The following is a 22,176-nucleotide window of genomic DNA, read 5'->3' as shown; positions in this document are numbered from 1 at the left end:
TTAGTCCTGCAATTAGTATTTTGTGTGATTAAAAGCAAATCACTGATATTCATAGTTTTGTTTTTTGTTTTTGTTTTTTTCAAATGAAAGCCAAAGTAATCAATTTAAATCCTTGGCACAGCCTCTAACCAATGCTCCAGCTTTGTATGAACCAGTTAATTTGATCTAGCTATCTATTAACTTGAGACCTGGTTATTGGAAAAACACTTTAGAGCCCTGTCAATAGATGGTCATGGGGCCATGAATCAAAACATTGTTGTTATGTACAGAGGAGAGCATAATAACCTTTTTAAGAAACCACCCTGCCAAACAGTCAACCCAGAGGCTTGGAGAAAGAAATGTCATGTCTTGATGAATTGCTGTCTTTGTGCTGTGTGCCCCGTACCAGTTTACCTCTTGCCATATAATAAATCATCATAATTTGGGTCTCACTTTGTAGTGTAGGCTAATTATTTTCCTATTTCATTCCGCTCCCTGTTGCACTTTTGCAGTGTTTCATGTTGTGAAAGTCCGGTGCTCAGAGGTGCAACCATGTCCACCTGTTCATCTCGTCACACACTGTCCTTTCTACCAGTCACTGACCCAATCTGGACACACACAGCAGGAGATTTTATGACTGATTCTCAGTGTGACATTCAGTATTATAGAGCTTGATTGGAATAATAGCTCTGCAAAGGTCTGACAGCCTGCCTGCCGGTTTGGCTTCCTGCTACAGTAATCTAAACACAATCCTGAGCAGCTTCTACACATACAGACACCAGTGGCAGAAACCTGAAAGGCCCCTGCAACAAATTACAGATAGAGCTGGATTCATAAAGGCTCTTATCTTACCACTATAGAAGTGAAGCTAATAAATGCAGCTCAAAGTTCCTAGCTAAGGACGTTATTCAGGACAATTTCACAAAGCAATGTGAGAACAGGTTTAAAAGGGATCAGAGAAAAATATTAAGTGTGTGAAATAAAATCAAGGGAAATAAAATATTCATCAAATTATTAGAGAGCAAAAAGAAAAAAATATTTCTGGATGCTGTTACGGCAGTGAACTGTTAAAGTGGGCTCTAAAAAGTATATTTTTGGGTTAATGCATTTCTGATCGATCATTTAACTACAAGTTCACCACTACATCAAACTGCATTTACTCAGTTTTCAGGTGGTGGTTTTGGTTGATTTGTTTGGGAGCTGACTGGATCTTTATGAACTCACCAGCCATCAAGTTATGCTTTTAAATGGTCATCTGCTTCTTTCCAGAGGTTTGTGGGACCTGTATTACAGCAACATATTGATGTTTTAGCAGGTTTTTAATTGTAGTTTAATAACATGCTAATAATTGTTAATTATTAGCATAAAACATATTAATTATTAGTCATAAAACAACGTATCATGTCATTACAGTAATGAAAGTGAGTAGAGTTCAGTCTTAGGAAAATCTGTATATCACAATTTTATACAAGCAGTGTTGTTACAGATTTTCCACTGAGTTAAAAGTAAGGACTGATATTTCCATTCTTTTCTTTGGGGGGGGGGGGTCTTAAACAGACAGCAACAGTAACATTTTCAATAAGCTTACGCTTTTCTTTTTCTTTTTGCTGCTGTCCAAAAGAAAAACACTGTGAAAACATGATGTACTGATGTTCTGATGTTGAAAATCCCAAACCACAGTGAACTGCAGTTGTTTCTTTAGAAAGAATTGATTGGTGAATTTGCAGCACACATGCATGATTATGTCTCATCTTAACATGTGTACACAATGCAAACTAAACATAATCTTATTGACCTTATCTCTTCCACCACCTTTTTTCTTTTAAGGACTCTTTTAAGACTGATACCGATGCTGTCAACTGATTCAGTGACAAACAGACGTATTTATGTCTCACTCAAAGATAAAACATTTAGCATTTATAATGTCAAGTTTACAATGATACACTGCCGGTTTCAAAATCATTGTAGCTATCATTATCATACAGATTACTTATCATTTGGTTTGAGCATGTGACAGTAAAATATGTGATGGTACAGAGCTGTCACTCCACTTCCTCCAGCCACTACTCATCAGTACACAAGTCGTTGCTCCTCTCTCACTTTTTGCTAGAGAATCCTCAGTTCATTTACTAACTAATTAATCATGAATGTTTACCAGCAGCACTTGTTCTCTGTGCTTCAAGGGACAAAAGACAAACTATATTTACTGTGCTTTAGTGGCACATGTACGCAATAAACCCAGACCAGCTTAGAAATGTTTGTTCTGAAAAGCCACTGGAGGTTGTCTTACAGACTGGCTGCCAAATGAACTGTCACGTAAATATTGCTTCACTTCTGTCTCATACTGTAAATATGTTTGCTTCAGTCTGGAGAGTGAGATTTCAAAGTGATAATGTGGGACACAGCGAGTGCTTGTTACCAGCTGCCCCTAGTTATTGTATATTTGAATATGTCTATGAACAAAAGGTGCCCTTTATTTGTTGGTTTATGTTTTCACTGTTATTAACCTCAGAGCAAACAAACATTGCTTGGTCTGACCCTGTTACATTCTGTCTTCAGTCTACCTGACCCTTCTCCCGCATCTGATTGGAAATGATTGGTGTCTGTGTATTTCCTCTGTAAACTTTAGTTAATGGGATCAATCTTTTGCCTTTCCAAATCCCATAGGATCTGATCTGATATTATGAACAAAAGTACAGTGAGTACAGAATACAGAAAGTATTCACAAACAATATCCTATAATGACAACATGAAAGAAGTTTGTTTGAAATACTTTGGAAATTTATAAAAAATAAAAAACCCAAAAATAACATGCTCGTAATTATTCATGGCCTTTTCCATAACACTCATAATTGAGCTGTGGTGCATTCTGTTTCCACTGATCATCCTTAATCTTTTTACAACTAGATTGGAGTCCACCTGTAGGAAATACAGTTGATTAGACGTGAGTTGGAAAAGCGTACACCTGTTTATATAAGGTCCCACAGTTAACAGTGCATGTCAGAGCACAAGCCAAGCTATTAAGTCTGTAAACCTCTGAGACAGGTTTGTATCGGACACAAATCTGGGGAAGGGTACAGAATTTTTTTTGCAGCATTGAAGGTCCCAGTGAGCACAGTGGCCTCCATCATCCGTAAATGGAAGAAGTTTCTGAGCGATCGAGAGAGAAGGGCCTTAGTCAGGGCGGTGACCAAGAACTTGATGGTCACTTTGAAAGAGCTCAAGTGTTTCTCTGTGGGAAGAGGACAAGCTTCCAAAAGTCTTAGTGGAGTACTTGTGCTTTTGTACGTCAACTTGGGTAAAGAATTTGAAGTGGTAACTGTACTTTGTTTTTAATATTGAGTTTGTGTACTTCTAGCACCTCTGCTGTTTCAAAAGTATGTATGTGTTCCTTGTTAATTTCATATCTTTCAGTCTGAAACCTTCGTACAGTATACAATATGGGTAGAGGCTGAAGGTCACTTAGTGCTTCAAAAGCCAGGTATACAAGTGTTGTGTGTGCTCACCCATCTGAAAAAAAAAGCATGACCACATGCAATAGCAGTGTCCACACTGCAGAATACATTTCTGTCATTAGATAGTATAGTGGTGCAGCACTGAGCAGACCAGTGCAATAAAATGACCCCAGCTGAGGAGCTCAAGACCTGTTCCCTTTGTGCCCTTTTGAGCCACAGTATAAGAGAGTTTGGGAAAGCTGGGTTCGAGATTGAAAGGATGTTTGTCTGTTGTGAAATGTAAGCCTGCCAGCCCTAGGATCAGGATATTTTAACAGTAGGGGCGGCTATAGCTCAGTTGGTAAAGGCAGTTGTTTACGGACCACAGGGTGAGTGGTTCGATCCCTGGCCCTGGCTATATGTCGAAGTGTCCCTGGGCAAGACCCTGAACCCCTAACAGCCCATTTCCCCTCCCCAGTGATGCAGTGCCAGTCCAAGCCTGGTAGAAATTGGGGAGGGTTGCGTCAGGAAGGGCATCCGGCGTAAAAACTGTGCCACATCAACATGCGGACAATGATCTGCTGTGGCGACCCCGAACACACGGGATAAGCCGAAAGGAGAGTAGTAGTTCAGGATATTTTAACATAATGTAAACAGAAACATGAGGGCTAGGACATGTAGAACAGGCTTTTTGATCAGTAAATGTTTTCCTATTTTCCATAGTGTCTTTGAATGTTTCCATCTGTAATGGACAACACTATAGGAAGTGAGGGCCATGCATTACAGCCCTCCATCCATCTAAAATTGCACTTTAATGTTCACTTATATGACTTATAAAACTTCCGCAGTATCGAGGTTACAATTTTTTAAGACAAATTTTACTCTATTCTATTCCCCTGAGCCCCAATGGAGGTGTGATCTATCAACATTTTACTTATGGTGACAGAATGAATAAGAAACCCAGTGCAAACTAATAGTGTGGAACTTTGATTGTGGGAGCATTTCACATTGCTTGAAGAAGCACACATGTATGAACATAAAGGAAATTAATCAAAAGAGAAATGCGTTAACACTATTCCAGTCTGCCTTTTAGTTACCATAACTAACTTTTAGTTACCATCCAGGTTCTGTTACACGCACTGTTGCTACAAAGCCGAGGGAAAATCAACAGAGACCATATATTTTTCCTCTCTTACCCCTCGTCAGATGTTGTTGGTGATGTTACAGCCTTTAGATTTTTATTACAACATCGTCCTCTGAGAAATAGTCTCCTGTAAACAGTGTATTTATGTCAATTCTGATCACTATTAGCCACAGCCCTCTGCTTTCAGCATTTCACTCTGAGATCACAGAAGGAATCTGTGAAACACTTTTACCTTGTTTCTTCCAAAACAATTTAGATAAGAACTAACACAATCCACGGTGGCATGAGCAAACCCATATTGTCTGGATGACAACTGAAGAAATGATGGTGTATCACACATGCACAAATATGTAATCACAGACTGGGAGACAGTTTATCAAAATATTTGTGTCTTAAAACCTCAAACTATAAAAGTGCAACGTACAAATTCATTCCCAAGGCAACTTTGTTCACAATTTGTTAATGAAGATGTTCACCACAACAACAAATAAGACTTTTGTCATCCTGGGTCATAGCAGTCAAAGGGGACATAGGGTAGAGAAAAAAGTTATGTCAGCTTATGGACTGACTGCTGGGATTAAATATGCATCTCAGGTGGATGTTGAAGTCCAAGTTTTAAGGACAAGCAGCCTGTTTCTTATGGTTAAATAGGACTTAAGTTTCTATGAAGACCAGGTTGAAAAATCCCAAACTACTTCTTTAATGATAATAACATCTGAAATGTTTTAAATTCTGATGCAAAATTGATAACTCATCTGTATATGCAGGTATGAATATTTATTTTGGATAACATTAAGTGTTGTAGTACATTAAGTATTTAAAAATGGATTGTTATAGAGTAGCAACAAATCCACAAGTACTGTATTTAATTTTTAGGAACTTTTAGGAACTTTGATATTTTTAATTTCATTCTACTTTGTATTTATATACTGTTGCCCATAAAATTGGATTGAAATCATCTTTACCTCTTCTCATGAAATTATTGTGACAATGTGATTTATTTTTGACAGTGTATATCTTCTGAAAACGTTGTTGATTAATCTCTTTCAAACATATGAGAGTGAAAATAAAAAAAACAATTAAGCTTTGCAAAAAAAGAGGAATGTGTCTGAAAACATAATTATTCAAATTTGGCAACGGTGCACATTACTCCACTACAAATCCTATGGAAATATAACTCTATACTATTTACTTATAACACTAATTTGACAGCAGTTACTATACTATACTTTCTCAGATTTTCACGTAATAGTCTACTTAATAGTATTTGCTTGGGAATTACATATACAATGTATTTTTATTTTATTTTATTATTATTTATTTATTTTTTGTCCTTTTGGCTTAATCCGTGAGTTCAGGGTCGCCACAGAAGCCCTCCCCAATTTCTATCAGGCTTGGACCGGCACTGCATATGGGAAAGGGGGTTCAGTGTCTTGACCAGAGACACTGAACCCCGGAAATATAGCCGGCACTGGGACCGGGGACCGTGGACAACTGTCTTTACCAACTGAGCTACACACACACACACGCATATATATATGTATATATACACACACAAACACACATAGTAAATAGCATGAATCTATTCTCTGCATTTGCTTTAATAAAGTATCTCTCTGAATTCCTAAAACCAGCAATAAATTGTATTAGCTCACTGCATAGCATCTGTAAATCCAGAGCCTGATGTATAGATTACTTGTCTGTGGCATAAACCTCCATTGTTGCTATTAAACACACAATTTTCTTCCTCATGTTTTTTGATAAAGGAAGCTAGTCAACAGAATGAGATCACACGCATACACAGTTGACATTTTCAAGATGTGTAAAGTGATGGACATCCTTGGCTTTTGAAGGTCTTTTTTATTTTTATTTTTTTCAGGAAGAACAAACACGTCAACAACTACAGCAAATGACTCATTGATGTGTTTTTAATAGTTTTTCAACAACAGCAGACGTCTATTTACTGAAAACAATTGTCAGAAAAACAATATTCAGCTTAGGCTTTTTGCAGTGCTCTGTGAATCCAACAGCATGACATCACTGTGTTGTTACTGTGCTTCACTGGTTTTTTATTAAACTGAGCTTCATTATGACTGGATCATAACCATTAAATATTCAGTGTTGCTTATCATTTGAGCAAAATAAACCCAAAAATGTGGAAATCATAAAGTATGTAAGGTCTGTTGTGACCGTAAAATCCTTACATCTCAATATTTGTTACCAAAGAAAAATAACAGTAACTCAGCACTAATATAAATGTCTCTTTTTCTAGTTGGCTGATAGTCTTTTTCATATAGTGATGTAAATTATTAGATAGCCTATCAATTTCCTTTCTTTCTGAAGCTAGATTCACTTAGCAGATTTTTTCGACATTGTGTTACAATGATTTTCGACAAATGATATTTTTGATGCATGTTTGTCTTGTAGTTAGTTTCGCTAATGGAAAAGTTTATACTGTGATGTTTATTCCTATATGAGACACTGCTGACTTTATTGGATATTAAAACACTGCATTAGTTTTCAAAAACAGATTTTAGCCCCTGTCTGATGTGTATATTTTTATATTAATGGACCATTTCTTTCTCTTTCTCTTTCAGATGTAAATGAAGGAGCAGCAGTGTCACCACGAGAAATTGGACGTACACAAAGTGTTTTGCATTAAAACGCAAACAGCATCACTTCTCTCTAAAGTAATCCATTACTGACAATTAATGTCAAACTGTACACTGGAGCAGCTTTATGCTGCCTCACTGGGTGAAACATTGCTAATGGAAGAAAAGCCTTATAAGATCCAACTCATCAAAATACACCTAAATGTAGCATAATGCCTTCAAAAGTTTCATGCTTATACCTGTTGACAGTGGTCTGCTGGGCGAGTGCTCTGTGGTACCTGAGTATATCTCGTCCAGCATCCACCTATGTTGGACACATGTCTGTGCCTATACGGAAGACTGTAAAAACCCACAAAAACATCACTTTCACCAACATCCGCACTCGCCCTCTCAATCCACATGCCTTTGAATTTGTCATCAATGAGCCTAAGAAGTGCGAAAGCGTCACTCCCTTCCTGGTCATCCTCATCAGCACCACACACAAGGAGTTCGATGCCCGGCAAGCCATCCGGGAGACCTGGGGTGATGAGAGCACCTTTAGTGACATCCACATCCTCACCATCTTTCTGCTGGGGAGGAACACGGACTTAGTCCTCAACCAAATGGTTGAGCAGGAGAGTCAGATCTTTCATGACATTGTGGTGGAGAACTTTATTGATTCCTATCACAATCTTACTCTGAAGACGATGATGGGCATGCGCTGGGTGGCCACCTTCTGCCCTAAAGCGCAGTATATCATGAAGACAGACAGCGACATCTTTGTCAACATGGACAATCTGATCTACAAGCTCCTGAAACCCACCACCAAGCCAAGAAGAAGATACTTCACAGGCTACGTGATCAATGGTGGTCCCATAAGGGATATGCGCAGTAAGTGGTACATGCCCAGAGACTTGTATCCTGACAGTAAATACCCACCTTTTTGCTCGGGCACAGGCTACGTGTTCTCTGCAGATGTAGCTGAGCTAATCTACAAGACTTCATTACACACAAGACTGTTGCACCTGGAGGATGTGTATGTGGGACTGTGTTTGCATAAGCTGGGTATACACCCTTATCAGAACAGTGGTTTTAATCACTGGAAAATGGCCTACAGTCTGTGTAGATACAGACGGGTTATCACCGTCCACCAGATCTCCCCAGAGGAGATGCACCGCATTTGGAATGACATGTCCAGCAAGAAGCACCTGAGATGTTAGAGGACAAGTGAAACACTGAACAACAACCTATTATTGAATTGTTTATGATTATGATTTTTTTTGCCCTTTTTTTCCTTTTCAAACTTCATTAGCTGCACACTGATTAATGTAAAAATATTGAAGGCTGATGCAAGTCTCTATTTCATGACAGATGTTTTCATTAGCATCCATCTCTGTCTATTTCTGCTGATTACATCTCATGATTGTTAATGAATGCATGGAGCTTGTAAAGCGTGTATTCTCATGCATAATGAAAATGTGGGGTTGTTATTGAAAGTAATTTTGTTCATGTATTCCAGGTCCAGTTAAAGCAGCCTTTTCTTTTAAAAGCATTAAGTCAATCAGCATTGAGCATTGGTCAAACTGGCACGGGCTTTGGTTCACTGACGACCTTTTCCACTGCTGAAGGGCACTTGGGCAAAATGAGCAACACACTGAACCTTTACCTGCTCTGCTGTGGCTGATTCAGCTCCCTGAGCCTTCTGCAAGGTGCAGGTCAAGATACAATTTCTGCGCATGAATCAACAGTTTAAATGACTCCATTACATCTATATAATATACATGCTTTAAGTATCATTTATAAATGAAAGGACAGCTCCTAAACAATGAAAATAACAAACGTACCTTAGCAATTTTGTCAAGATACTGTAAAACTTCTACTCTCATGGTTCTCTCCCTTTTTCAGTCATTCCTATGAACACAAAGCAAAAATAGAGCTGATATCAATCTCCAAACAGACAATGTTGGAATATAATGAGCATTTCTCAGTTTTCTCACTACACAGCTGAATTCACTCAATGCTCTTTTACTAAGAATTTGTCTGATATCTTTGTTTACATATTGTCATAATTTTACTGCTCTTCTCTCTGGAAAAGTCTTGTTTTAGTTTTCTCACTTTTAAACGTTTATACTTGATGTAATTGGGAGTCTCAGCTTTGAACTCCTCATTACCACAGCTGCCCTAGGTGATGTATGCTGTACATCAGCAGCTATTTCAGCTCATCAACTCACCCACAGATCAAGAGAATCACAGTTTCATGTTGTGCAGGTATGAGTTAAACTGTAGCTTTTAAAGGCTGGATGTATTATCAGATGTATTCCGCATATCAGTGGTTACTGAAACACTGCTAATGACATCATGGCAAAATGTTTTTTTCAGACATTTTGTAGTATTATAAGCTAATGTGACATTTACTGTGAAAGCATCTATCCCATAAGGGGGTTGTTGTTATATATTGTACGTTTTTTATATTAAAAAACAAATACTTGAATAATTAAAGTTATATTACTGCTTTTACTTGTTGCCTTTTCTCAGTTCCCTCAGTTATGGATTAACAGAGGCTTAGTTAACATTTATTAGTGGATTGTTTGCATTTGTTAGCAAATCAACGTTAAATCACCACTAATATAAATAAATACACACAGGGTTTATTTATGTATATTATTTCTTATGAATTCAACACTCAATTTCCCAAACAAAGTAGTTACTACATAAAATTACAGTCTCACAGCAGACGTTTACACAAGTCCATTCTGGTGACTTTACAAATGTTGCTACATTTCATAAAATTGTAATAACCACTGCACACAATTTTTCAAATAATAGCAATTCTTTATTTGTTGCACCTCATCAGAAAGTTGACATCGGCTGATTACAGAGGGAACATGGGTAATATGTTGAAATGGTACACATACTGTACATAGAAAACACAATAAATTACTTCGTAAAATAAAGAATTTAGTAAAAGTTAATATTTATCACCTCAATACTTAAAATAATTTAGAGCTACCGGATTTGTTTGGACAAGTAAATAGCTTGTCGCCTCTTTTACAGATGTCTTATGGCGTAATTCTCATATTTCACACAGTGCATTTTTGAAACTGCTATATTTTGGGGAAAAAATCTCTTATAGTGCAGAAGGACAAAGCAAGAAAATGTAACTGTGGTTTTGTCTATAAGCCTGGCATTTGAAAACACATTACCCAGAGTGGATTACATGAGTACAGGTTCTGTTAGGTTTTATTTGTCGGGCGATAAAAGCACACAACTTGTCTCCAGGGGCTAAGCATCTGCTCATGGCCTTCACACACACACGCTCAACCCAAAAGTGCAATGTAGCTTGTCACATTAAGATACTTGAATTGTGTCATTGCCGGAGTAATACATTTGTGAAATGGAAATCAGTACATTCTCCTCTTTGTGTGGTTTCACTCACTGACTACTTTTTCTTAGGCACAAAAATCAACAAGGCACCTCTAGCATTTGAAGCATTAACACTGTGGAGAGCAGCAAATTATACACAGTAGCATCCAGGTCTCTTGTTTTGTTTTTCTCTGCACACTCAAGCAAATGGCTCCCTTCATCTCAATGTAAAACAAATCTTGACACAGAAAAAAAAAATTCACTCTCTTTTAGACATTCATTGTGTTATTATAAAAATGTGCTTTTCCCCGCAAAGTTAACCAAATCCTACACAGATCTCCAATAGACATCAGAAATAAGTGGGTTTGTGACATGGCAACAAAACAGCGAGACAAAACCCCCCCAAAAAACATAAGTACTTTTTTCATCTCAATAAATAATGAGAGCTTTGTTGAACAAAGAGGTAATGTGAAGTAAAATAACAGTGAGTAAAACAAAAATTAAATAACATTCAAAGCTACAACTTAATCACCTTCTTTCACCACCTGAGGACATTTTTAGGTTCCTGGGCTGTACCCTGATCGTGACCTGTGCAGTGGACGGTGGAATGTTTTAAGGGCAGTGAGCAGGGAATTCTGTGCTAAGGTGGTGTAGGTGGGGTGGTGGCACAGCTTGGCCTCAGACGAGGTGAAAAGGAGTGAGGGAGAAGGGAAGAGTGGGTTTTCAGGGGAGGGTGCCGGCAAAGATGTTGCAGAAAGTGGCAATGTGTTCCTCAGTCTGTCTGCCCTGAACCGTCTGCCCTGTCTCACCTGCTTCAGGCGTCATGAGAGCATCAGCTAAGACTGAGCTGTGCAAAGCCGATCAACTTCACCTCGTCTGGGATCTCTGTGTCATCACAGCTGGAAGCCTGAGCAAGAAGGAAGACATCGAGAAGGTCAGCAGGGTAAACTTCCTGAAACTCCTCTCTAACACCAAAACTAATCCTGCAAAATCTCTAGAAGTGCTGGATTGTAGTATACAAATACATTTCAACTGAACTGCTTTGTAGAAATTAAGACAACCATAGAGTCTGTTGGTTCATTCATTGCTACAAGTGACACTTTTTATACATAAATGCTAACATACATGCTACATGCTACATATACATACATGCTAACATCTGGCCAAAATCGGTTCAGTTTTTAACAGTGCCACTATTCGTGCCCGTGGTGCTGCAGTATTTCAGATCAGAGCTTCACAAGAATGCAGAAGGATTATATGAAATAAAAAATAAAAGACTTCAAGTCCCAGTCTCTTTGCTGTTTGTACACATTGAATAAAAAAACAATTATACTATATGGCCAAAGGTATGTGGGCACAAACTCTCTCTACAATCTTTTATCTTTGTCACAAACCTTAAAATTTGCCCCAGTGAAATCTCATTAAGATATATTGTGAACCTACTGCATAATACTTTTCAATGATGTGCATTCAACTTTGAGGCGAGAGTTTTTGCAACATGACATGTTTTCAAAGTTTGTTGTGCAAGAACTTGCAACATGGAAGGGCCCACACAGAGCCTAGTCATTAACCCCATGCAAAACCTTTGAGATGAATTGGCACACTGAGTGCAAGTCAGACCTTATCGGCCAGCATCAGCAGCCGACCTCCCTCGCTAATGCTTTCCTGGCTGAATGAGAGCAAATCCCTGCAGCCAGGTTTTATATCTGATGTAAAGATTTTCAAGAAGAGTGGAGGCTATTATAGCAGCTTTTTAATGCTCATGGTTTTGGAATGAGGTGATGCAATGCTAAAGCATCCACATACCACAATCTGGTGTCTACAGGATTTTGAACATGTAGATGTATTATTACTAAGCTCTTCATTTTAGTCTAATAACTAAACTGAACAGCTCCCAGTGACAATATGTATTTTGCAAATTTAACCTTCCAGGACCTCATTTAACCCCAATATTTAGGCTGCTCAGACCTTATTCACAGAGACCATATAAAAAGAAGAGCCAGGGTCTGAAGGGGCAACTTAACAAGTTGGCCTCCAGTAAGTCAAACTTCGATCGCAGAGAGACATCTTTGCTGTAGCTTCCTGATCAACATGGACTTGTTTTTAAAATAGATCAGTTTTTGTGAGCTCACCCTTCGTACAGTGAACTCTTGTCCAGAGTATTCATAAAATCGCTCTAGTGCCACCCACACTATAAACTGTCTCCCTAAAATATTAGAATTTGTTCCCCTAGAAAGGGTAATTATTCTCCCTCCCGGGATTTTGTGACACTGGACTCATAACTCATCATTTAGAAAGGGAAGACTGAGCCTCTGTGAGGATTTTACACTGTCTGCACTGGGGCAGGGTTAACATAATAGAAATGCGAGTATGCTCGCAGTGTGCCAGCACAGCCCTCATCTGACTCTCCAGAAATTCTTTCACCTGAAACAGCTGCAGATAAGGCAAACATGACAGAAAGCACAGAAAGTTCAGTAAAAATAATTTACATGTTTTGGTCTGACATGATAGCCATCATTCTTTTCCCCCACTGTTACTGTTTCTCTGATACGAAGATGACTCACATGCAACATGTAATTAGTCTGTCCTCTCAAACAGCTTTGAGCAATTTCAATAATGTTTTAACAAGGCACATCACAGAGTTAAGCCGGTAGTAAGAAACTTTTTTTTTTTTTTTAAACTGGGTTTGACCTACAGTATTTTATTAATGCCGGATATGATGAGATCAGACACAGTGGCACAAGGTTATTATACTTGTTATAAATCTTTTTTTTTTACTTTACTAATTTCAATGCCAAATTTGCAGCTACTACATCCCACACCATAATAACAAACCTATACAAATCATATGTCCTATAAAGTGCTCAGAATAATGCAAAGTTTGAACACATACTGTTCAGGGACATCTGCACAAATGCCATGTTATGATGAACATTATGTTCTATATTCAAATACGATCTCAAGTTGAGAGAATTATATGTTCATTTTGATTGATAAAAAACCATATTAATGCTTCGTGCATACAGTACTTTTTTTTTGTAGAATGAATCATTTCGTAATGTATTAAATCCCCTTCACCAGCACAACAGTCTTCAACAATTTCTTTGTCTCATTAATTGGAAAACCACCAGCGGCAGATGGTGGTTCATAATGAAGACATTTGGTTTGTTGGTGGTCTTTATAACAACTCCAGCTCTCACATTTCTCCCTGAACCTTTCATCAACAAGCTGTTTAGTCACTAGTCACAGTTGGTCGCGACAAACCCATGAGGCCGTCTTCACCCATCAATCATCTTAAAACTCACCAGCCTAAAGGTCAATACTTTGTAGGTAGCTGGGTCATCTACAATTTTCTGAAGGTTGGCAGCAACTGTAACAGAGAGGCCATAAGGGAAATAATGTTAAAATGACAACAAGTACATGGAAGTGTATGATGTAATCCAACATGTTTAATCAGATGCAATCAATTTTACAAATAGTATTTTTTCGGACATGACATGAAAGGCCTTCCCTGATAACAGCACTTCACTCTATATGAGGTTTTATGGTAAATGAGCTTGTCTGTATTCAGACAGCATGAGAATAAAGATGTATAACATACCAATAACAACATCATGTCCGTTGACCAGACCCGCGGAGAACAATTCCTGGGAAACACCATCAGCTGTGTCTTGTGAGAGAAGAACATATCAAGTTTTGGGGCAGTATCATTTAATGAATTAGATATTGTCATGAGAAACCCAGTTTACAAAACACTGCCCTTGTACATTACACAAATAACCATTCATGTTGTCGGTGTAATGGGAAGCTGTGAACAGCACATTCAATCTATTTAGGCCGAGCTCCTACCTCGTCCCGGAGTGAATTCAAACCGAATGTCATTCAGCTCCTTTCTAGAGTTCCTGAAAGGAGAGAGAAGTGGGTGTGACAGTTCATCTAGTACCCAAAATGTCAGATTTAAATTTTTTAAAGCCCCCTTATAAATGGTGCAGGGACATGACTGAAATGCAAAACATTAGGAAATAAGCAGGAGTCTAAGACTGTGTCTAGACATAAGAATGATTTCTGTGAACTAGAAGTGATAATAAGTTAGGCAAGCTGGTCACAGGCCACGTGGGGGGGGGGGGAAACGATAGTACACGCACACGTCACCTCACACGTATCAATTTGCAACACTGCCATTAATTTGGGCACCATTTTTGTTCATCTCACCACGTCAGTCCAACCCCCACTCTACCTTTAGGCACATCACACCATCTGGTTCTCAAACTGATAAATGCTAACTCTTTGATTAAGCTTTTAGTTAGTTATAGTTATGCTGCTATAGGCACCCAAGGCCCAATGCACTGAGCTCCTTTCCTTCTCTCCTCTGCCCCCACTTTTATTTGTCAACACTTTATGACATTAACTTTGTGTGTTCTTTCTCCCGTAGTTGTCCTTCACCTTCTCTGTCTCTTTCTGCAGGTGTCCCCGGGTTCAGACCTGTGTTTTCCAGTCCTACCAACCTGTCGGACATTTTGTTGTTGCTTTTTTGCTCTTGTCTTTCCTCTCTTCACTTTCCATTCACCCCGACCGGTCAAGGCAGGTGGCTGCCCACCCTGAGCCTGGTTCTGCTGGAGGTTTCTTCATTTAAAGGGAGATTTTCCCTCTCCACTGTAGCCCAGGGCTTGCTCAAGGAGGATTTGTTGGGTTTTCTCTATACATCTTCATAGTCTTGAATTTATTCTGTAAAGTGCCTTGAGTTGACTTTGTTATGAATTGGCGCTATATTAATAAAGTTGAATTGAATTAAATTGTCTGTTTCTTGATGTTGGTAAGGTAGCACTGAGCAGTCAGACTAAACCCACAACAGACCGAAAGATAAAGACATTTATGTTGATCCATACAGAACATTGTCAAGGTACTGTAACAGTGTAAACAGTAAAAAAAACCATAGAGGAAGAGAAAACATTAAAAGAATCTGATTTTTTTTACAGTATCACTGGATCTACTGATTAAATTCTGTGTTGATTATAATTTAATGTTTTTTCATTGACAGTAATTTATTTAAATGTAGCCTAGAAGTGGCACACATCCTCAACTCTAGTGGACAGGGTAAATGTTATATACATCTTATTTGGTTGCATTCATAAAATGCACATTTAGCCTCTTTGCAGCACAGCATGAATTCATTTGCATCACTTGCATCAGAAATCTGGCTTTTATTTTTTGTGACAGAAGAAAAGATTACACTTCTTTGTACTCTTGTAAAATAAATTACACAGCCAGTACACAGCCTTCATTTTAGATGAAACCACTCCAACACACACACACACACTATATAAAATATTACAGGTGAAGATTTATGATCACTTTGCTGTCTATGAACTTAACTTAAAGCTTTTTGAAAATTTGAAAAAGGAATCAACTGAAAAAAATCATCTGGGGCAGATGGACATACACAAATCTATTCCCAGCAGTGGAAGGAGAGAGAATAAATTGCCAAAGCTGTTGAAGCAACATGTACGTCAGAAGGATCATGACCCTGCGCTAACAAAATGTGCCTGAAATCAGCCTTCTCCCTATATAAACCCCAGTGGGTGTTTACAAAGCACTTTTGTCTGACTCCATCAAGATCATGTGGGATGAGCCATATATAGTACACTGAAGATTGTCACGATGTGTGAGACATGGCAGAAGCTTCTTGAATGCTGCTTTGTAGATTTAATCTTCCCACAATAGCATTAAAATTAGCATTTTAGCTCCAACAGGAGTTTTCATGACACATTCTGGGGCAAGTTATGTGTGAGGGCTGTATAATCCCGCTTGACAATGGCATGTTTATGTCACATTATTTTGACTGACTCTCTGCTGCCAGAGACAGGTCTGTGATTTTTAGACTGAGGCTTCACATTATTTTTTAAACCATAATGCTGGCTAGTAGGGCAATGTCTAGAGAAATCTATTTAAATGTTTTGAACGTGTGACGGTTCAGCCCGGCTGGCTGTCATAGAAGTTATTGACAAGAGAGCAACTTGTAGGTGAGAAAAATGTTAATCTATCTGTCTATCCATCCCACAAACAGGTCTCCTACTATGCTGAGACTACAAAGGTTTATTCTACATGTTACACTGACAGGCGGGCAGTGTTTTTTTAATAAACAAACAGTTAATAGAGTTCATGGAGTTTATGTTATGCCCTAAAAAAACAAAACAAAACAAAAAACAGAGAACATAAATAAATGCACAGAAAAAACAAAGTTTAGTTAATTACCTTTATACTTTATATAAGATTAGGTCCAGGATTCACACAAAACAAAAGATAAGGTGAAAATTTAACTAGGCTCTTAGATAAACTTCTCAAGAAGCTTCCTAAGAACAACAAATAAAACCACAGCAGTGATGGATTAATGGCCCTTATGTCACATATGTAAAGAAATATGCAGCTCTATATCAATCTTTCCCTGAAATTTAACAGAGGTTTCAGTAGCCACACTTACACTTTTCTGCTTTTACTCACGTCTATCTGTGTTATTTTAGACATTTGAGTTCCAGTGACATTGCACCAAGTGATATTATGCAAGTCTTTACTTTCCCTTTAAACTGCTGACAATGCTATTCTCAGGAGACCACGATGCCATTGCAAGAAAAAAAAAGAAGAAGATTGAATGAGTTCCAAGCAAAATGTTGACAAAAATCCAATCATGCTGCTGCTGTTCCCCCATCACTGCAATCACTGCATCACTGAGGGATCACATTACCATAAACTCATGGTAATCAGCTGTAACTCCCTCATTATTCAAGAGAGAAGACCAATTACCTGATTATTTAGATCTCTCAGATGGTATTTCATTCATATCATTTTACCATTAATAATTTCCAGTATACCCATAAGTTAGCATAAATGACTTGACATTTGACAAGACACAGGTTTACAATTTGGCACATTTACCTGTATTTACATCAGCAAAATTTGTCTGCTGTTTGTCTATTTGTCTGCTTTACACTAATATTTCAAACCCTTATACTATTTGTGAAGGCCATATACAGCTCATCTCTTTTTCTGCTCCTAAAACCCATGAACAAAGTTAAAGTCAAAGTAAATATGAAACAAAATATAAATGCAGTCTCTCATCTTACAACCTTCTGTGCTGATTCACTTAAAAACAAACAAACAAAAAAAAAAAACGGCCAAATCCTTCCCAGGAAAAAAAACGTCGGATTTAGTTCGATTTTCTCTCAAAGAATGATTCCTCACTCAGCATTGCTCTGAACATATTCTCTTATCATTCAAAATAAAGGAAAATCCTCTTAAAAAGACTGATTCTAACTCTAACATCTGCTACTGAGCTGTAGAATTGGATTATCATTGTGCATTTAAAACTAAATTCTAAACACAGGGGCTTGATGTTACTAAAACATTGCTTGGGTCTTGTTGCTGCATCAAATAGAATGCAATGTTCTGAAAAGTATATATTTTATTAAAAAAAAAATCAATTAAAAAAAACCTAAAAAACACATGCCAATGTCACTTTGGAGAGTGTGTCAAACGAGTGGGTAAAGAGAAGTGTCTCAGTAATCTACCAGGGTATAAGAACTTTTGAAACACTTAGATGTCTTACAAATTAAATTAGGTTTACATTCAAGATTGCATCCATCGCACATCTAAATCTCTAAAACTGAATATTCTAGCTGACAAACTACAGAGACAACCTGACAGCCTAATGCTGTGATCGTATAAAACAATGAATACATTTCTCTGTACAGGACTTTAATTAATTTGTTGCACAACTCTGTTTTGAGCATTTTAGCATTAAAAAAATCTACAGTGAAAGCTCACATGTACCAAACTGATAGCCACACTTGTTCAGTCTGAGCTAGAAAATCCACAGATTGAGCAAACGTGTAAATAGTGAAACTGAACCACAGAATAAAGCCCAAACTATCAAACCATTCTCTATTTTTTTCTCTAGCTTTTTTCTACTAGCCACCAAACAGTTAGCGGTACCCCGTTGTACCCAGACCGCTGGTTTAGTAACAACAAGAATAAATGGCTGCTTTGCTGGATGCCCAGGGAGAGACCTTTAGATGTCTGTTCAATGAAGAGTGCCCTCTGCAATGGCTCTTAGAGGACCTCTTTCTAAATATGCACTACAGTCTGTCTGTTCCAGCATCTCCTAAAATGTCCACAGTCAGGAAATGTGATCCATATACAAATAATGTAGGTGTAATTCAAATAATTCTCCTTGTACTTCCTGATTCTATAACACTGAGTGGCAAATGTAGTTCTTTGAATTTAGCCGTTTAGTCTACAATGCAATTCGAGGTCTCAAGCTTCCACTTTTTCATTTCAGTATGTTCATAAACAGCAATGTGTAGAATAATACAGCAGGAGGCAGGGGTGCTGCAAGTGCAAACAATCTATGGGCGAAAAGCAGATTGTGAAGCACAGCCATAGAGCCAATGGAGTGTAATGCTCCCTCCCTACGACACAACCAGTGAGACAAAATGAGATAAAGGGACCCATGGCAATCCCCCTCTGCAGCAGGCAGAAATCATAATGACGATTAGTAGCCTGCACTTTAATGTTGAATTGAAAAATGTGGCAGCAATTGTAAATCTGCTCTTAATTTCTGCTTTTACTCCAGGGAAACATGGGAGATTTCTAAACCGCCTCTGAAGCCTGTGCAGCCATTAGAGATGCAAATGAATCGTTTCGGAAGATTGCTTTGTGCATCATTATATGATGGAGAGAAGTATCTAAAGAGAAAGTAAATAAATAAAAACACAGCTAAGGCTGTCTCACCTTAGTCGTAATACCATGTTTACAGCGCCTTGAATGTAGGATGTCTCGTCGTATGGTTCAACCTGTACAAGACAACAGATTAGAATATGGTTCTGGTAACATATATAGGATATAAGAGTAAAAGAACAGATGGGTTATGTTTTCAGAAAACTGTCTGGAAAGTTGTACTGGAAAAGAGAAGGAACAATACAGAGGTGCAGTGTGCAAGGATCTGTTGACGTCACAAGTATATCTTAGAATTGAGTCCTTTGTACAACAAAACATTTATACCTGGGTAAGAGATGACTGCTGAGTAGCCATCAGTTTATTTCTGACAGGAGCACAAGACCACACCTCAAACTGCTTTGGCTTATTTTCAAAATGAGAATAGCCTTAGAAAATGGGTTACAATGGCAGAGTTTCTTTAGATGAAATACACCCCGCCACTGAGCTGGCAGTGTCAGGCAGACAGCCATTTAGTCGGAGTTATTACTGCTGAGAGCATCCATCCAGGTGAGCAACATTCACAAATGTACACAGTCACAAGCCAATCTACAGCTGCTTGCAGACAGACGTACATAGAAGGACACTATGAGCACACATAGGTGCATGCAAGCAAACACTGACAATCACTGTGGCATTAGGGTCAGTGAATCATAACCAATTAGTGCTGCTGCTGAATCCCTCACCTGGGGATGCTGACTAGACAACCCTTCAATAGGGACATTGTTGGCATTCTCCTCATTCTAGGAGGAAAAAATTAGAGGCATAATTGTGCAAATGCTATTACATCCTTGTTATATATCAAGCCAAGCTAGTATACTTATACAGAGAACATTGAAAAGTGAAAAAACCTGACTGTTTTGAATACATTTTGAAGAACTGTGAAATCACATAAAATTTTCTATCAAATAAAATGTCATAATGGACGAGCTTAATTGCTTTTTCAAAAATGTCCCTCTGCCAAGTTATGAAATGGTACAGAAGCATAAAGGATAAAGCCTGTGTATCAATTACCAAGTCAATATGTTAAATTAGTGTGTGGGGGGTAAAGCTAACTTACATCTTTGGCCTCATCTTTGATCCTTCGGGACTGGAGGGGAAAATCAAACACACATTAACATTTTTATATGATGATATGATGTACACCACAACAATATTGATTTAATGTTTTTTTTCCCCTCACTGACACCTGTCATAACCAACCTTGCCACTTTAAAATACTCTACATCTATCGCTGTCTCTTCAAACCTGATTTTTTCCTGCTGCAAACTAATAGGCCCAACAGTGCCGAAACAAAACTAAAAATAATACTTGCAACAACTTATATCATAATATTATTAGTTTTGATAACATATTATTAATTGCATCATGCATTAAAGCAGGACATCTTTATCAAATGCCTCTTTGATCCTAGCTGTCTACATCCTCCTGCCTCAAATCCTTGTAGCCACCGTATGCCTCATTACAGCAACCTCGTGACAGGCTCTTTCAGAGATAAGCCATCTGTTTTCCAAAAAAAATAATTAATCAGGGACGGACGAAATGTACAGGGTCAAAGACAGAGGGGAAGTTACATAAGGGTTTTATTTACAGGTGCAACAATAATGACAAACTCCTTATTAACTAGATTCTAGATTTGATTATAGTAACAAGTTAACTGAAACAAAAAGGTTTAAAAAATATGAAGATGTATTATAAAATGTTTACTAATACCTATAATAAGTATAAAGATAAATATGTAATAACAGACGTCCCACCCACCCTGCCTTGATTCACTGCTGCCTTGCCCTCTTCGCTGCCCTCGTCCAGCTCATCATCGCTCCACTCCCAGTCGCCATCCACAGTTTTATGCAGGTGGCCACTGGAGCCTGGGACTCTCCTCACCTGGACCACGAAACACACAGACGACACTAAACGTCAATTACACTATTCATGCTGTAGTTGTACACATATGCATTATGTTTTCCCCACAATTCCTTTCGCTTTTACAAGCCTTTGGATTAGAGCAGTAGCTCTTGCAGTGATGGACCCCCAGTGATGAGTTATTGGAAAAAATGTCTATTGTTGCCATTTATAAACAGAATTATTTGGACTAATATCAAGAAAATTACTTTTTAAGTTTGCCCTGTAGACTTCGTTTATTGATGTTGTTGGGGGGGGTGAATGAAATGTCACTTGAGTAAAGTGTATTCATGACCCAACAATGATACTTGTAATAGTGAAATTATATACGACCTGTCTAATTTTATTCTGTAAAAATGAACACGCACATTTTTACAAAATTATGCTTTAGGCTAATTTTCATGGGTTAATAGTGTAGGAATAAATGAGACAAAAAAACAAAAATGTGATGTTTGCCTAACAAGGACCTTGAAGGTTAAAACAATGGACAATAAAACAATCCATTGGATTGAATGTCAGTGTACTGGCTTACAAAACTGACAACAGCACAATAAGTACAGAACAGTAGAGATATATCTAATATGATTTAAAGTTGATTAAACACCAGTACTTATATAACCAGTACTTATAAAAAGGTAACCGGCATAAAAAATCAGATGAGTACGGCAGAGTCATACGTAAAGCTTGTAGTTTGTGTAGTTCTACTGTCTGATAAAGCATGTAAGGCAAGCGATACATAACTACTCTAACAGTGTGAGGTAAGATAAGAGAGCACCACAGTGTTACAGAAGCGACAGCACACAAAACTGTAAGCTACTACCACCAGGGTCAAATAAACTCCCCAGCTCTAGGCAAGGTCAAAGTTAAAGAAGCTCTACCCTTCTGGTGGTGTCAGGTTTATTTTCCAAACCTGACACAGAACCAAGGTTCCCACCATTCTGCTCAGGGTCCTTGAGCAAAACAGATACAGATCAATACACTCAGTAGCCATACATGA

The 22,176-nt window shown here is 38.1% G+C and overlaps 2 protein-coding genes across 7 annotated transcripts in view; one reads left to right on the top strand and one right to left on the bottom strand.

Moving 5' to 3' along the window:
- The window catches only part of b3galt1b (UDP-Gal:betaGlcNAc beta 1,3-galactosyltransferase, polypeptide 1b), a 57,047-nt gene extending 47,406 nt beyond the window's left edge, over window positions 1–9,641 (top strand). Inside the window, exon 2 of one of the 2 annotated variants that reach the window (XM_067516413.1) lies at window positions 7,155–9,641. In XM_067516413.1, the coding sequence (XP_067372514.1) occupies window positions 7,382–8,368 (987 nt within the window). In that variant the 5' untranslated portion in view covers window positions 7,155–7,381 and the 3' untranslated portion in view covers window positions 8,369–9,641. The remainder of the gene's footprint in view (window positions 1–7,154) is intronic. The other variant, XM_067516411.1, reaches the window with a different exon arrangement.
- Window positions 9,642–10,361: 720 nt separating this feature from the next.
- Window positions 10,362–22,176, bottom strand: part of stk39 (serine threonine kinase 39) — a 19,939-nt gene continuing 8,124 nt past the window's right edge. The window contains exons 12-20 of one of the 5 annotated variants that reach the window (XM_067515807.1): window positions 22,058–22,129; window positions 21,039–21,161; window positions 20,338–20,367; window positions 19,964–20,020; window positions 19,296–19,357; window positions 14,361–14,413; window positions 14,113–14,181; window positions 13,817–13,881; window positions 10,362–11,418 (exon numbers count right to left, since the gene is read on the bottom strand). In XM_067515807.1, coding sequence (XP_067371908.1) covers window positions 11,344–11,418; window positions 13,817–13,881; window positions 14,113–14,181; window positions 14,361–14,413; window positions 19,296–19,357; window positions 19,964–20,020; window positions 20,338–20,367; window positions 21,039–21,161; window positions 22,058–22,129 — 606 coding nt within the window. In that variant the 3' untranslated portion in view covers window positions 10,362–11,343. The remainder of the gene's footprint in view (window positions 11,419–13,816; window positions 13,882–14,112; window positions 14,182–14,360; window positions 14,414–19,295; window positions 19,358–19,963; window positions 20,021–20,337; window positions 20,368–21,038; window positions 21,162–22,057; window positions 22,130–22,176) is intronic. The other 4 variants (XM_067515808.1, XM_067515809.1, XM_067515810.1 and 1 more) reach the window with 4 other exon arrangements.

The sequence above is a fragment of the Channa argus genome, chromosome 9, assembly GCF_033026475.1.
Source record: "Channa argus isolate prfri chromosome 9, Channa argus male v1.0, whole genome shotgun sequence".
Classification (NCBI taxonomy): domain Eukaryota; kingdom Metazoa; phylum Chordata; class Actinopteri; order Anabantiformes; family Channidae; genus Channa; species Channa argus.
The sequence above is the reverse complement of the archived record's forward strand: the minus strand, read 5'-3'. Positions and strand labels throughout refer to the sequence as shown.